General features: G+C 45.1%; 1 protein-coding gene across 1 annotated transcript in view; it reads left to right on the plus strand.

Annotated features, from left to right (window-relative positions):
* The window catches only part of RNF167 (ring finger protein 167), a 49,896-nt gene that overhangs the window by 3,733 nt on the left and 28,259 nt on the right, over window positions 1–17,904 (plus strand). Inside the window, exon 2 of the mRNA XM_060779788.2 lies at window positions 15,891–15,997. Coding sequence (XP_060635771.2) covers window positions 15,899–15,997 — 99 coding nt within the window. The 5' untranslated portion in view covers window positions 15,891–15,898. The remainder of the gene's footprint in view (window positions 1–15,890; window positions 15,998–17,904) is intronic.

Consider the following 17,904-nt stretch of genomic DNA (forward strand, 5'->3'; position numbering starts at 1 on the left):
TTGAGCCCAACTTTAAGTCTTTTTTCCTGCCCACCAACATTCCGTTTTCCCTTCTTGAGTTTGGAGTAGAGCAACTGCTTTGAGAGACGGTGGTCGGGCATCCAGACAACGTGGCCGGTCCAGTGGAGTTGATGATGGAGAACCATCACTTCAATGCTGGTGGTCTTTGCTTCTTCCAGCACGCTGACATTTGTCCGCCTGTCTTCCCAAGAGATTTGCAGGATTTTCCGGAGGCAGCGCTGAGGGAATCGTTCCAGGAGTTGCATGTGACGTGTGTAGACAGTCCACGTTTCGCAGGCGTATCGCAGGGTTGGGAGGGGAATAGCTTTATAAACAAGCCCATTGCTCTCCCTACGGATGTCAAACACTCTCTGCTTCATTCGGAAAAATTGTGCACTTGCAGAGCTCAGGCGGTGTTGTCTTATAACACACCAGAGGCACTCCCAACTGGTCCAAGGACATTGAGTATCATGCTGAGTATTTTTAAATTTTATGTTTTTTAAATACATTACAACTGTACCCTCGGTTTGCTTCTGATAAGATAAATAAATAAATCCACTTTATTTATTTATTTACTATATTTCTCATCCCGCAGGCAACTCAGGGTGGTTTACAGAGGCAACAATTCAATGCCCAACAACACCATAAAATATTTAAAAACATTAACACATAATATAAAACCATAACAAGATCAATAAAACACAAATCATTTACGCCTCTTAGTTAAAAACATTGTCCAATCTCATCATCCAGCCGTTCCATATTCCTATGTCTTCTTTGAACTGGGTTATATGAGTCTGCACTGCCATATGATCCAGTTCAAAGCAGATCATCTAGGAATTTGAGATCTTCTGGGGAGGCCCTGCTCTTGGTCCCGCCTTCTTCACAGATTTGGTTGGTGGGGATGAGAGACATGGCCTTCTCAGCTGTGGCTCCTCGGATATGGAATGCCCTCCCTAGTGACATTAGATCGGCCCCCACTCTCTTAATATTTTGCAAAAAAATCTTTTTGAGGAGGTGTTCTCAAAAGCAGTGTAGCAGACAAACCCTGATCTCGGAACGATTGGATAATTATTTTGGTAATGAGATGCGGAGGATCTATGTTTTTATGTGTTTGATTATTTACTGAATTTTATTTATGTTAATTGTTTGAACTGTTTTTATATTATTGTGGACATCGAATTGTTTTGTTTTGTAAACCGCTCTGAGTCGCCCTTGGGCTGAGGATGGCGATATATAAATATAGTAAATAATAATAAATAAGAATTTTATATGGTAGTGTAGAAGGGGCCCTTGTTGCTCAAAGGTAGAACTGAATGGGGGACTCTGAGGGGCATCTAGTCCAGCCTCAATGAAGCATGCTTGGCAATGAAGGACACTCATGGGCTTGATGCCGACCGAACCCAGCAAAGGCGGCTCTGGCCCGGCGCCTCCTGAAGAGCCAGAAAGACTGGTTCTGAGCAGCAAGAAAGGCCCGACCTCCTCATTTCCCAAGAGATGCGCAACTCATGGCATGATGGCCAAGGGATGCTGGGAATCGGAGTCTGGAAAAGAAACGGCGTAGAGTCTGGTATTGAATCTGAATCCAATATTGCAATACAGGCCATCCCCAAGTTACAAACAAGAGAGGTTCTTTAGGTTTGTTCTTAAGTTGAATTTGTTTATAACTCAGAATAGAGACTTTTAAGAGTGTAACTCAGTGGTTCTCAACCTCTGGGTCCCCAGATGTTTTGGCCTTCAACTCCCAGAAATCACAACAGCTGGTAGACTGGCTGGGATTTCTGGGAGTTGTAGGCCAAAACACCTGGGGACCCAGAGGTTGAGAACCACTGGTGTAACTCCAGCCATATCATAGAATCCAAGAGTTGGAAGAGACCTCAAGGGCCTTTATCCAGTCCAACCCCATTCTGCCAAGAAGCAGGAAAATCGCATTCAAATCACCCCTGACAGATGGCCATCCAGCCTCTGTTTAAAAGCCTCCAAAGAAGGAGCCTCCATCTCACTCCGGGGCAGAGAGTTCCACTGCTGAACGGCTCTCACAGTCAGGAAGTTCTTCCTCATGTTCAGATGGAATCTCCTCTCTTGTAGTTTGAAGCCATTGCTCCATTGCATCCTAGTCTCCAGGGAAGCAGAAAGGAAGCGGCCTCCCCCCTCCTCCCTGTGGCTTCCTCTCACATATTGTCATGGCCCTCATCATATCTCCTCTCATCCTTCTCTTCTTCAGGCTAAACATGCCCAGCTCCTTAAGCTGCTCCTCATAGGGCTTGTTCTCCAGACCCTTGACCATTTTAGTCGCCCCCTCTGGACACATTCCAGCTTGTCAATATCTCTCTTGAATTGTGCTGCCCAGAATTGGACACAATATTCCAGGTGTGGTCTAACCAAGGCGGAATAGAGCATGACTTCCCTAGATCTAGACACTCTGCTCCTCTTGATGCCTGAGGCCAAAATCCCATTGGCTTTTTTTGCCGCCACATCACATTCCTGGTTCATGTTTAACTTCCTCCCCACGAGGACTCCAAGATCTTTTTCACACACACTGCTCTCAAGCCAGGCTTCATCGTCCCCCATTCTGTCTCTTTGCATTGCGTTTTTCCTGCCTAAGTGGAGTATCTTGCATTTGTCCCCGTTGAACTTCATTTTGTTAGTGTGTGTAAAAGCTTTGGATCGGATAGGGAAGGGTGAAGGTGGTCTTGCTGCAACAGCCAATGGATGCTTCATTGTGCAGGAACAGGACCTGACCTTCATTCGGACCCAACATGGACACCTTTTCCATTTTTAATATTTGTTTATTACTAGCCGTCCCCTGCCAGGTGTTGCTGTGGCCCAGTCTGGTGATCTGGAAAATAAAGTAATGGTTTCTAATCTATGCAATTCCTTTATGCTTGTGGGTAAACAGTATTTCTTGTTGTTTCTGTATCAGTGTTGATGTGGAGAGTGTCTGGTTTGCCTACCCTGAAACATGCAACATATCATTGTCCTTCTTTAGGGGCCCCTTTCAAATCTATGATACTATATCTCTGTGTGTATGAATCATATCTATGGCTGGATGGCTCTCTGTCAGGCGGGCTTTGTTTACATTTTCTTGCCCTGGTGAAGGGAGTTGGACTGGATGACCTTAAGTATTTTCTGTTGGTCATGAGGGTTCTGTGTCGGAAGTTTGCCCCAATTCTGTCGTTTGTGGGTTTCAGAACGCTCTTTGATTGTAGGTGAACTATAAATCCCAGTAACTACAACTCCCAAATGTCAAGGCCTATTTTCCCCAAACTCCATCTGTGTTCATATTTGGGCATATGGAATATCTGTGCCAAGTTTGGTCCAGATCCATCATTGTTTGAGTCCACAGTGATCTCTGGGTGTAGGTGAACTACAACTCCCAAATTCAAGGTCAATGCCCACCAAACCCTTCTAGTGTTTTCTGTTGGTCATGGGAGTCCTGTGTGTCACCTTTGGTTCAATTCCATCATTGGTTGAGTTCAGAATGCTCTTTGATTGTAGGTGAACTATACATCCCACCAACTACAACTCCCAAATGTCAAGGTCTATTTTCCCCAAACTCCATCTGTGTCCACATTGGGGCATACTGAGTATTCGTGCCAAGCTTGGTCCAGATCCATCATTTTTTGACTCCACAGTGCTCTCTGGATGTAGGTGAACTACAACTCTCAAACTCATGGTCAATGCCCACCAAACCCTTCTAGTGTTTTCTGTTGGTCATGGGAGTCCTGCGTGTCACCTTTGGTTCAATTCCATCATTGGTGGAGTTCAGAATGCTCTTTGATTGTAGGTGAACTATAAATCCCAAGAACTACAACTCCCAAATGATAAAATCAAAAATTTTTGAGTGAAGGACATACATTGGGTTGTTAGGTATATGCTGTCCAAATTTGGTGTCAATTCGCCCACTGGTTTTTGAGTTCTGTTAATCATTTGGGAGTGTGTTCCATAGGCGGGGGCCACCGCCGAGAAGGCCCTGTCTCTTGTCCTCGCCAGATGCATCTGTGCTGTTGACGGGAGCAAGAGCAGGGCCTCCCTGGATGATCTTAGATTACGAGGTGGGACATAGGGATGCGTTCGGACAAATAATACTTCCGTGTATGTTTCCTGCCTCTCCTCAAAGCGGGGTGCAACATAGGATCATAGAAATACATACATAGAATCATAGAATCTAAGAGTTGGAAGAGACCTCCTGGGCCATCATCCAGTCCAACCCCATTCTGCCAAGAAGCAGGAATATTGCATTCAAAGCACCCCTGACAGATGGCCATCCAGCCCCTGTTTAAAAGCTTCCAAAGAAGGAGCCTCCACCACACTCCGGGGCAGAGAGTTCCACTGCTGAACGGCTCTCACAGTCAGGAAGTTCTTCCTCATGTTCAGGTGGAATCTCCTCTCTTGTAGTTTGAATACTGGATATTATAATAGATAGAACATGATTAAAGCTCCCGTGCTAATTGAGTGCACATTTAAAATGCATAACCTAACACTGACTGGGTAGGAGGCCTTCCAGGAGAGATAATAGGTCTTTCATTGAGTTTTATTTATTTTATTTCCTTCATTTCTGCCCCACCCTTCACCCACAAGGGGAACTGTTTTGCATTCTAACAGATGAATATTTATTTATTTATTGTGTTGAGAATACAGTTGTAATGTATTTACAAACACAAACAAGGTTTGCAAACTTGGTATTCCATTAAATGTCCTTTGACCAGTCTCTGTCCCCTTGGAGTGCCTCTGGTGTTGCCGCAAGAAGGTCCTCTCTTGTGCATCATGTGGCAGGGCTCAGGTTGCATTGCAGCAGGTGGTCAGTGGTTTGCTCTTCTCCACACTCGCATGTCGAGGATTCCACTTTGTGGCCCCATTTCTTGAGGTTGGCTCTGCATCTCGTGGTGCCCGAGCGCAGTCTGTTCAACGCCTTCCAAGTCGCCCCGTCTTCTTCTGTGTGCCCAGGGGGGAGTCTCTCATCTGGTATCACCCACAGATTGAGGTGCTGGGTTTGGGCCTGCCACTTTTGGACTCTCACTTGCTGGGGTGTCCCTGCGAATCTCTCTGTAGATCTTAGAAAACTATTTCTTGATTTAAGGCGTTGGCGTGCTGGCTGGTATCCAAACAGAGGATGGGCCATTGCTGGCTGCTACTTCAGATTATTATTTAATGGTTGAGTCTCTTCTGGCTGATCATTACACGGGGTTGTTGCAAAAAAGGTCTCTGAGTGACCGTTGCAAAGGGAGAAAGGGTTTTTCTTATCCGGCCTCCATCTTGGTGGGCTTGGATGTCTCTCTCTCTTTCTTTCTTTCTCCTTCTCTCTTTCTCCCTCTCTTGCTTTCTTTTTTTCTCTTTTTCTTTCTCTCTTTCTTTCTCTTTCTTTCTTTCTCTTTTTCTTTCTCTCTCTCTCTCTGGCTTTCTTTTTTCTTTCTCTCTCTCTCTTTCTCTTTCCCTTTCTCTCTCTCTCTCTCTCTCTTTTTCTCTTTCTTGTTTTCTTTTTTCTTTCTCTCTCTCACTGGCTTTTTTCTTTCTCTCACTCTCTCTCTCTTTCTTTCTCTCTTTCTCCCTCTCTTGTTTTCTTTTTTTCTTTCTCTCTTTCTCTCTCTCTTTTTCTTTCTTTCTCTTTCTCTTTCTCTCTCTCTCTTGCTGACTTTTTTCTTTCTCTTTTTCTTTCTTTCTCCCCCTCCTGCTTTCTTTTCTCTCTCTCTCTCTCTCTCTCTCTTTCTCTTTTTCTTTCTCTCTTGCTTTCTATCTTTCTTTCTTTCTCCCTTTTTTCTTTCTTTCTTTTTCTCTTTCTTTCTTTCTTTCTCTCTCTCTCTTTTTCTTTCTCTCTTTTTCTCTCTCGCTGGCTTTTTTCTTTCTCTCTTTCTCCCTCTCTTTTTCTTTCTTTCTCTTTCTCTTTCTCTCTCTCTTGCTGACTTTTTTCTGTATTGTCGAAGGCTTTCATGGCTGGAATCTCAGTTCTTGTGGTTTTTTTCAGGCTATATGGCCGTGTTCTAGAGATGCTTGCCATAAATGCAGGCGAAACGTCAGGAGAAATTCCTCTAGAACATGGCCCTATAGCCCGAAAAAACCCACAAGAACTGAGTGACTTTTTTCTTTCTCTTTTTCTTTCTTTCTCCCTCTCTTGCTTTCTTTTCTCTCTCTCTCTCTCTCTCTCTCTCTCTTTCTCTTTTTCTTTCTCTCTTTCTTTCTTCCTTTCTTTCTTTCTCCCTTTTTTCTTTCTTCCTTTCCCTCTTTTTCTCTTTCTTTCTTTCTCTCTCTCTCTCTCTCTCTGGGCCTTTCCACACAGCCATATATCCCAGAATATCAAGGCAGATGATGCATAATATCTGCTTTGAACCGGGTGATCTGAGTCCACACTGCCATATAATGCAGTTCAATGTGGATTATATACAGCTGTGTGGGAGGAGCCCCTCTCTCTCTTTCTTTCTTTTTCGTTCTTTCTCTCTCTCTCTCTTTCTCTCTCCCTTACTCCTTTGTTCTTCCTTGGAGTAAAGGAGTAGAGGAGGACTTTGTCCTGGCCTTATCTGGTGATAAGAGGAGCAAGGCAGGGCCAGGCCTCAGGCTTCCTGGGCAGCGCAGGGCTGCTTTGCATGGACCCCCTGGTCCCAGAGGCGAAAGGGGTCCCTCTGTGACTGGGGGTGTGTGTGGCTGTACTGGGAAGCTGTGGATCCAACTGGGCTGGGGGGACCTGGGCCTTGCTTGCCCTCTCTTCCAGCTGACTTCTTCAAATGTTTGCATTCTGACCCACAGAGAGCAAGTAGCATGGGGTGGGGGGAAGCAGGCAAGTAAGAATCCTGCTTTGGGTCCTCTTATTCCACAATGCCACACACTTTACACAACATTTGTTCCTGGGTGATCAGTGTCATTTCCTAATTGATTCTATCCTAAAAGCATGGGGAATGTTTATTCAACTGCAAAAAGGTTGTTCTTGCAGGAGGGACATAATAATAATAATAATAATAATAATAATAATAATAATAATTTAATGTATTGTCGAAGGCTTTCATGGCCGAAATCATGGGTTGTTGTAGGTTTTTCCGGGCTATATGGCCATGTTCTGGAGGCAATTTCTGGAGAAAAATTGCCTCCAGAACATGGCCATATAGCCCGGAAAAACCTACAACAACCCAATAATAATTTCTTTGTACCACGCTACCATCTCCCCAAGGGACTCGAGCCGAGCCCACAATACAACACAAGCAATAACAACAATACAAAGCAATTAAAATAAATCCCAAACACAAATAGCATAAACATTGACAATAGCACAACACACATTTAAAATCTATGTAATTAAAAATTTCAAATAATGCTGGGCATGAACAAGATAGGGAGGTGGGGCGTTGGTGGGAACATACAAACAATCCTCAATCAGACATCAACCTGCGGCAGCATGTTTTGCTCTAGTCTGCCAATAAATTTATTCATTTATTTACTTATTTATTTACAGTATTAATATTCCGCCCTTCTCACCCCGCAGGGGACTCAGGGCAGATGACAATGCACATATACATAACAAACATTCAATGCCATTAGACATACAACATATATAGACAGGCATAGAGGCAATTTAACATTCCAGCTTTCTGGCTTCATGAGGGTATGCTCGAGTCTGGCCACAGGGGGAGCTGCTGCTTCACCATCAACTTGTGATACCAAGTCCTTTGATGGAGTACTTCCTCATTCTTATGTATGCTGTTGGAAGGTTTTATGGCGTCGTAAATTAGTTAAATTAGTCTCTCCGCATAAAGCGGTACCTAACTTTCCTACACAATTCAATTTCTGAGTACAATTCAAAATGTTGGTGCCAACCTACAAAACCCTAAAGGGGTTACGGCTCAGTTTACCTGTCCGAACGGATTCTCCCCTACGAACCATAAAGGTTGTTAAGATCATCTGGAGGGGCCCTGCTCTCGGTCTCGCCACCTTCACAATCACACCTGGTTGGGACGAGAGACAGGGCCTTCTCAGTGGTGGCCCCCCAGTTGTGGAACTCTCACCCGATGGAGATCAGATCTGCCCCTTCCCTCCTGACCTACAGAAAGCTAGTAAAATCCTGGTTCTGGGGCAAAGCATTCCCAGAATAATTTGGTTGAGTCCAGCAATAATCTAATAATCACTGACCACTGAGTTGAACTGGTCCCTTTCTTGGCGATTTGGCTTATTCTGTCTGTATTTTAACTTATGATTTTATGATGTTTTTAGTTGTATTGGTGCATTGAATTTCTGCTGTTAGCCGGTTTGAGTCCCTCCACGGAGGTCGAGAAGATTGGGATATAAAAGTTTTTAAATAAATAGATAAATAAATATTTGAGAGATGTAACTGTCTTTCGGGCTGCATAGGTCGACAGCAAGCTAGACTATTAATGGTCGGGAACTCATTCCGACCCAGGCTGGCTTCAAACTCATGACGTCTCAGTCAGTAGTGATTTAATGCTGCTGGCCACTAACTAGCTGCGCCACAGCCCAGTCCATCATCTTTTTCATCATTTAGTTGCAACCATTTCAACCTAGTTTGTGACAGCCACAAAAATGAAGTTTTTGGAGTAGAGCAACTACTTTCACAGTAAGTATTGCACAATTAAACAGGAAAGGTTACTTTCAAACCAGGAACAGAACATGTTTCAAATTTTAGTGAAGCCCCTTCACTAGAAACATTAAAAAAGGACCTTAAAACCCGGCTCTTCCGATGCGCCTTTGGTGAGTAGGTGCACACCATGACATTTTGCACCCCTCAACGCTTTTCTGTTACTGGAGTTCGCGCCCCCCAAATGGGAAGTTCAACCTCATAAATCCCCGTAAATGTCTTGCTCCTATTTTATCTCATCACAGTTTTTAAAATGGTTTTATCCTGTACACGTGGCCTGCCCACTGTTATCGTGATTGTGTTTATTAGAATGTTATTTTAAGACTGCTTTTTTCTTTTTACTATTAATGTACTTTGATGTTGTTGTTGTTTATGTTTTGATTTTATCGCTGTAATATGTTGTCCGGGCTTGGCCCCATGTAAGCCGCTCCGAGTCCCCACTGGGGAGATGGTGGCGGGGTAGAAATAACGTTTATTATTATTATTTGTCACAATTAAGACTCGTTCGCCAGCTGTGACCGTACCTCATGAAGTCGGATCTGGCCAGGGTGGACTACTGTAATGCACTCTACGTGGGGCTTCCCTTGAAAACGGCCCGGAAATTTCTATTGGTTCAACGGACGGCGGCCAGGTTGTTAACTGGTGCGTCTTACAGGGAGAGGTCAACCCTCCTGTTCAAGGAGCTCCATTGGCTGCCGTTCATTTTCCGGTCCCAATTCAAGATGCAGGTTGTTACCTACAAAGCCCTGAACGGTTTGGGACCTACCTACCTGCGTGACCACATCTCTGTGTGTGAACCCACGCAATCTCTTCGATCATCTGGAGAGGCCCTGCTCGTGCTCCCACCTCTATCACAGGCGCGATTGGTGGGGACGAGGAGAGGGTTTTCTCGGTGGTGGCCCCCCAACTCTGGAACTCACTCCTCAAAGACATCAGGCATGCCCCAACCCTGGCAGTCTTTAGGAGGAGCCTGAAAACGTGGTTATTCCAGTGTGCCTTCCCAGAATAATGTTATTTGACTGCTTTTATCATGCGCCGTCATGTGTTTACGTGAGCATGCACCTTCAAGGTGCCTCTTGACTTGTGATTTGGGGTCCATTTAGGACCTGCGCTCTGTAATGTGAAAGCAAATGTCTGTTCCAAGTTTCCTGCTAGGTTATTCCGGCAACCCCATTCTTTCACAGTTGGGTTTTCTTGGGAATCCTCCATTCCTTTCCCCTGAAATAGTGCCTGATTTATTAGACTGCTTTTGCTGTTTTCCCGATGATCCGAAATGCCAGAAATGCTACAAGTTTGGCAGCCCAGCCTTCCAGCCCTTTGTTCCTGATCCCGAAAGGAAATATAATTTTACACGTTTTGGGAGGAGTCTGGGGGCACCTCCAAGACCATCCGTGCAAACTCTCGCCGCAATGAAAACATTCATCTTTAGGGGGCGCCATTGTTTTGGTCGAAGCTGAAAAATAACTAATTCACTGGACCAAATTTGGCACAAATACCCGATTATGCCCAAATTTTAATATTTGTGGGGTTAGGGGGGATTGAGTTTGTCATTTGGAATTTGCTGGGATTTATAGTTCACCTGCAATCAAAGAGTATTCTGAACTCCACCAACAATGGAATTGAACCAAACTTGGCACAAAGAACTTCCAGAGCCGACAGAAAATACTGGAAGGGGTTGGTGGGCATTGACCTTGAGTTTGGGAGTTGTAGTTCACCTACAACACAGAACTCTTACAATCAACAGAAAATACTGGAAGGGTTTGGTGGGCATTGACCTTGAGTTTGGGAGTTGTAGTTCACCTACAACACAGAACTCTTACAACCAACAGAAAATACTGGAAGGGTTTGGTGGGCATTGACCTTGACTTTGGGAGTTGTAGTTCACCTACAACACAGAACTCTTACAACCAACAGAAAATACTGGAAGGGTTTGGTGGGCATTGGCCTTGAGTTTGGGAGTTGTAGTTCACCTACAACACAGAACTCTTACAATCAACAGAAAATACTGGAAGGGTTAGGTGGGCATTGGCCTTGAGTTTGGGAGTTGTAGTTCACCTACAACACAGAACTCTTACAATCAACAGAAAATACTGGAAGGGTTTGGTGGGCATTGACCTTGAGTTTGGGAGTTGTAGTTCACCTACAACACAGAACTCTTACAACCAACAGAAAATACTGGAAGGGTTTGGTGGGCATTGGCCTTGAGTTTGGGAGTTGTAGTTCACCTACCTCCAGGGAGCACTGTGGACTCAAACAATGACGGATCTGGGCCAAACTTGGCACAAATACTCAGTATTCTCAAATGTGAATACTGGTGGAGTTTGGGAGTTGTAGTTGCTGAGATTTATAGTTTACCTACAATCAAAGAGCATTCTGAACTCCACCAACAATGGAACTGAACCAAACTTGGCACACAGAACTCCCAAAACCAACAGAAAATACTAGACCTCATACCTCTGAGGATGTTTGCCATAGATGCAGGCAAAACGTCAGGAGAAATGCCTCTAGAACATGGCTCTATAGCCCGAAAAAACCCACAAGAACCTAGAAAATACTGGGTTTGGTGTAAATTGTCCTTGAGTTTGGGAGTTGTAGTTCACCTACCTCCAGAGACCACTGTGGACTCAAACAATGATGTATCTGTGTTTTCTGATGGTCTTTGGTGATCCCTCTGACACTCCCCTCATGCCCCCCCCCCCCCGGGGTCCTGACTCCCAGGTTGAGAAACAATGATGTATATCCTGCTTTTTCTCTCCATAAGGAGACTCAAAGTGGCTTATTAAATGACTAAAAGCGTATTCAACTGATCCAAAATGGATGGGACTTCATTGGTACGTGCAGCTTGACCCATGCCGCCTTGCCCTTATCCGAAATGAGATGCTGATGGCCATGCCTAAACGGTTTGGGACCTGCCTACCTGCGTGACCGCATCTCTGTTTATGAACCCACACGTTCTCTTCGTTCATCCGGAGAGGCCCTGCTCGCAATCCCACCTGCGTCGCAGGCGTGCCTGGTGGGGATGAGGGACAGAGCCTTTTCTGTGGTGGCCCCCTGACTTTGGAACTCCCTCCCCAAGGACATCAGACAAGCCCCTACACTGGCAATCTTCAGAAAGAGTTTGAAGACCTGGCTGTTCCGGTGTGCCTTTCCAGAATAGGAAACCCCAGCATTATGTCCCAGAAGCACTTTATCAGAGATTTAAGATTATCTGCACATTGCACTCACCCTAAAATCCTATATTTCACCTGTTATACTCAGCACTGTTTAACCTGTACCCATTACATTTGGCCTGGCCCTAGTTTTTATTGTGTAATGATGTATTGTTTATTGTTTACTGTTTTGGCTTAATGTTTTGATTTGCTTTCTAATGTTATGTGTATTATTATGTTGTCGTTTTTATTGAGGCCTTGGCCCTCGTAAGCCGCATCGAGTCCTTTGGGAGATGTTAGCGGGGTACAAATAAGGATAATAATAATAATAATAATAATAATAATAATAATAACCCTTTCCCTTGATTCGAAGAGAAGCATTGCCTGGGAGATTGGGCCATGTTCTGTGTTCTGTGATGCGCCTTCTGGCCGGTTTCCCTCTGGCCCCGAAGGGAGCATCTGGCTCAAGAGCGGCCTCTGGCTCCAAGCAAGCCGTGTGTTGAGTAGCCAGACAGTGGCCCTTTCAGGACGAGGCATCCCATGACGGCCGTGTGCTGCGCCTCGGGGCAACACGCAGCGGGGAGGAGGAGGAGGCCTCATGCGCAGGAGGTCCCACCACCCTTCCTGTCCCTTCCTGCAAGCACTGGGTTTTGGGAAACGTGGCTTGTTGTGGAAACAAGGATTGGGCATAGAAGGGCTTGAGAATAGCTTTATTGTCATCGTTGTTCTATTGCACAACAAAATGACATGCTTTTCCTAACACACATTGCAATACAAACAACACCCCCATCCCTCCGTACTCCCACCCCCACCACCCAGCCCCCAAATGCCACATCAGTGCAAAGCCATGGAGTTCAGCATAGCCACAGCTCTAGGACAAAAGCTGCCCCTCACTCTGTTTGTCCTTGCCTTTGTTGCCCTGTAGCGTCTGCCGGGTGGCAATAATTCAGAGAAATAATAGGTCGGGTGAGATGGATCCCCACAAATGCTCTGAGCTTTCTTAACGCTGCAGGACCTGCGAGGGTTGAATGATAAGTAGTGCCTCCACCTTCATTACTTGGGTTTGGATGGGAATATTTTATTAAATCAAACACAGAAATAATCCTCAGAATGTGCTCTTTAACAACCACTCTTCACTTTTCCACATAATCACCAGACAATTGGTTACGTTTCTGCCAATGATCAACAACCACTCTTCACTTTTCCACATAATCACCAGACAATTGGATATGTTTCTGCCAAGAATCAACAACCACTATTCACTTTTCCACATAATCACCAGACAATTGGTTACGTTTCTGCCAATGATGAACAACCACTCTTCACTTTTCCACATAATCACCAGACAATTGGATACGTTTCTGCCAATGATCAACAACCACTATTCACTTTTCCACATAATCACCAGACAATTGGATATGTTTCTGCCAAGAATCAACAACCACTCTTCACTTTTCCACATAATCACCAGACAATTGGTTACGTTTCTACCAATGATCAACAACCACTATTCACTTTTCCACATAATCACCAGACAATTGGATACGTTTCTGCCAATGATGAACAACCACTATTCACTTTTCCACATAACCACCAGACAATTGGATACGTTTCTGCCAATGATCAACAACCACTCTTCACTTTTCCACATAATCACCAGACAATTGGATATGTTTCTGCCAAGAATCAACAACCACTATTCACTTTTCCACATAATCACCAGACAATTGGTTACGTTTCTGCCAATGATGAACAACCACTCTTCACTTTTCCACATAATCACCAGACAATTGGTTACGTTTCTGCCAATGATCAACAACCACTATTCACTTTTCCACATAATCACCAGACAATTGGATATGTTTCTGCCAAGAATCAACAACCACTCTTCACTTTTCCACATAATCACCAGACAATTGGTTACGTTTCTACCAATGATCAACAACCACTATTCACTTTTCCACATAATCACCAGACAATTGGATATGTTTCTGCCAATGATCAACAACCACTATTCACTTTTCCACATAATCACCAGACAATTGGTTACGTTTCTACCAATGATCAACAACCACTATTCACTTTTCCACATAATCACCAGACAATTGGATACGTTTCTACCAATGATCAACAACCACTATTCACTTTTCCACATAATCACCAGACAATTGGATACGTTTCTGCCAATGATCAACAACCACTATTCACTTTTCCACATAATCACCAGACAATTGGATATGTTTCTGCCAAGAATCAACAACCACTATTCACTTTTCCACATAATCACCAGACAATTGGATACGTTTCTGCCAATGATCAACAAGTTTTCTGAAGCCGTTGCAAAAGAAGTCGACACTCTGTTTCCGCAACCAGTGTCTCACAGTTCTCTCATCCTGGGTATCCATCATGCACAGATCTTCCAATAGCCAAGCAAAGCAATAATGTGACCCACGCTTTCTTGTGAAATGCCGATTGTGCTTGAAATTTCTCTCTGAGTGATACGACGATTGTCCTGAATCAATCTGTCAACCTTTTGCTTGTGAAACTTGGTGGTTGCTGTCACAGGACGCCCAACTCTTTCTTTGTCACGCAAGTCAGATGTTTCCGCAACCAGCGTCTCACAGTTCTTTCAATGTCTTCACTAGAAGCATCATGATGTCCCCGCAGATCTTCTTTCATTATCAGGAACAGATGGAAGTCAGGCGGTGCTAAATCCGGACTGTATGGTTGTCGTACAGTGGTGAGATCCAGTCTCTGAAGTTTCAAGTCTGTGCATTCATTTCAGGTGTCAGCATCCTGGGTACCCTTCGTGCACAGATCTTCTGATAGCCAAGCAAAGCAATAATGTGACCCACACGTTCTTGTGAAATGCCGATTATGCTTGAAATTTCTCTCTGAGTGATATGACGATCATCCTGAATCAATCTGTCAACCTTTTGCTTGTGAAACTTGGTGATTGCTGTCACAGGACGCCCAACTCTTTGTTCGTCACGCAAGTCAGATGTTCCCACCTCAACATCTTTAGACCTACTTGTCCAATGACGCACAGTCCTCACATCAACTCAATCACCATAAAGAGCATGCATTCTCTGATGAATCTCCTTTGGGGTGACACCTTCTCTGTCAAGAATTCAATGACTGCATGTTGCTTACGTCGCATTGACTGACCGTCTGCAGAGGGTTCCATACTTCGCATTTTAACAACACAACCGTTCAATGCTAAGGCTTCCTGCCAAAATGGAACTGTAGAGGAGAGTCTACTGAACAAGCCAGTACCTGCCGCATACCAGGACTGCCATCTGTTAAGGAGTTACAAAGGTGGAGGAATTATTTTTCACTTTAACAACACAACTCTTCAATGCTAAGGCTTCCTTCCAAAATGAAACTGTAGAGGAGAGCCTACTGAACAAGCCAGTACCTGCAGCATACCAGGACTGCCATCTGTTGAGGTGTTACGAAGGTGGACTCATTACTTTTCATTACTTTTGGGGTGACACCTTCTGCTGTCAAGAATTCAATGACTGGATGTTGCTTAAGTCGCATTGACCGACCGTCTGCGCAGGGTTCCATACTTTGCACTTTAACAACATAACCATTCACTGCTAGGGCTTCCCGCCAAAATGGAACTGTCGAGGAGAGTCTACTGAACAAGCCAGTACCTGCCGCATACCAGGACTGCCATCTGTTGAGGAGCTACAAAGGTGGAGGCATTACTTTTCATTCAGCCCTCGTATAAAGGCCTACCAAAGAGGGGAGAAAGAAAGAGGGCAGCCAATGACTCTGTGCAGAAGTGGTGGATAAAGCTTCACTGGAGACCCCTTTCCCCCCTGAGAATAACTCTTTGAGGAGTGGATTTCCCGTCCTTCCTTCCGAAGGGAAGATTCCTCTCACTTTCTGTTATTAACTAGGAGTTGTTTGGAAGTTGGATGTCTGTAACTCAGGGATGGTGTGTGTGTCAGGCATAGGCAAACTTTCTAACTGGGTGGGCCATAGCGGGGTGGCTGGGCCAGGAGGAGGGGGTTCTCTCCAAGCGTCCCCTCTGCCCTTTCCTGCCCTTCCTCTTCTCTTTCCTCTTCCTGGAGTCTTTGCACCCCGGAGACAAAAGCATGCATGTCCACAAATGCAACCGTGACAGCACGCTTCCCTCTTCCTCCCTCTTTTCCCAGGAGTCGTGATGCGGAGTCCGGTGCACCCGCTTTCCTTGGTGGCCGCGCTGGCCCTCCCGGTCTGGCTGTTGATGGAGCTTCCGGCCACCAGCGGATACATCCATGCGGTGAGTTCTTGGGTGCTTTGGAAGCCTGGGAATGGCAGCTTGCTTTGTGGAGAGGAGGTGGAAGCCCAGCAGAACTGCAGCTCCCAGGATCTCATCACATTGTAGGGCTGCAAACGTCCCTCGGAATATGCATTGTGTCCTGATTTACTTGATTTACTCAAATCTAACACTCACCTTTATGGGCTAAATCACCTCACCAGAATGAGGGTGCGCATTAGATTTGCGTCATATGGCTATCTTAGTGCCGTATGACACTTCGGGGCTGATCGGTTAACCCGCGGATATGGGTTTGTCAGGGAGAAGGATGACACTGATTTGGGGCTGATCGGTTGACCTGCGGATACGGAGACCCATGTTCATAGTTGCAGTTGAGCTAGAGCCAGTAAAGGACACAATTTACTTGAATCTAACGCTCACCTCTTTGGGCTAAATCACTTCACCAGAATGAGGGTGTGCATTAGATTTGCATCATACGACCATCTTAGTGCTGAGCCAAAGTCAAAGGGGAAGATGCTTCAGGAGCTTCCCTTTGAAGGACATCTCTTCTACTACTACTACCACTACAATGACAAGAAGCAGATCCAAGGGCCGTAGCAGTCCGTTCAGGAGAAAGTGAGGTGGCAGTTAGTGTTAGGATTCGTCAGGGAGAAGGATGACACTGATTTGGGGCTGATAGGTTAACCCGCGGATACGGAGACCCATGTTCATAGTTGCAGTTGAGCTAGAGCCAGTAAAGGACACAATTTACTTGAATCTAACGCTCACCTCTTTGGGCTAAATCACTTCACCAGAATGAGGGTGTGCATTAGATTTGCATCATACGGCCATCTTAGTGCTGAGCCAAAGTCAAAGGGGAAGATGCTTCAGGAGCTTCCCTTTGAAGGACATCTCTTCTACTACTACTACCACTACAATGACAAGAAGCAGATCCAAGGGCCGTAGCAGTCCGTTCAGGAGAAAGTGAGGTGGCAGTTAGTGTTAGGATTCGTCAGGGAGAGGGATGACACTGATTTGGGGCTGATAGGTTAACCCGTGGATACGGAGACCATGTGGGTCTCCGTATCCGCGGTTTAAAAGAACAGTTTTGATCTCCCCGGGACGCTGCAGAGTGTCCCAGCCGAGCCAATGGGGCTCTGTGTCTCGGGAGAGGGAAAGTTCATAGTTGCAGTTGAGCTAGAGCCAGTAAAGGACACAATGTATCATTTCAGAGAGGTAAAAGTTGAAGAACGAGATACTTTTTATTGGGGGATTGCTACAAGGAGCTTACTAATAATAACAACATTTTATTTATATTCCACCCTTCTCACCCCAAAGGAGACTCAGGGTGGCTCACAGTACACATACCTGGCAAACATTCAATGCCGCTTTGTATAGACAATACACAGACAGACAGAACAGAAGGAGGTGCCATGGAAGGTTGGGCTGGAGTCCAGGGGGTGATGTTGCTCTATCCTCTATGACGAAGAGCCCTCAGGACTTCCTCCTTCCTTTTAGTCACCCAGCATTCTCTGATCTTCTTTCTTTATGGTGTTGTAAAACATCTCCCCCACTTTTAGCAGTACCTAATTTCGCTAATCACAGCTAGAGCTGTTTTTGAATTGCTTAGGTATACAATGAGCTAGGCTGACAGTTGGCAGCTCACGCCAACCTGGAGCTTCGAACATACAACCTTTTGGTTGATAGATCTTATAATTGCTGATGATTTACCAGCTGTGCTGAACCTCCGGCCCTGCTTTAATGGCTATTGGTCAGGCATGGGCCAGCTTCGACAGGCCTGAGCAATAGCCATTTTTTTCTCAAGCCTTGAGCCACGGCAGATCAAGCGACAGCTTATATGGAACTGACGGATCGCCCCTTGGACGATGACGTAAACCGGCGACTGTTGACCCTTGAATGTTTATATTGTT

This window comes from Anolis sagrei, chromosome 6 (assembly GCF_037176765.1).
Source record: "Anolis sagrei isolate rAnoSag1 chromosome 6, rAnoSag1.mat, whole genome shotgun sequence".
Lineage (NCBI taxonomy): Eukaryota > Metazoa > Chordata > Lepidosauria > Squamata > Dactyloidae > Anolis > Anolis sagrei.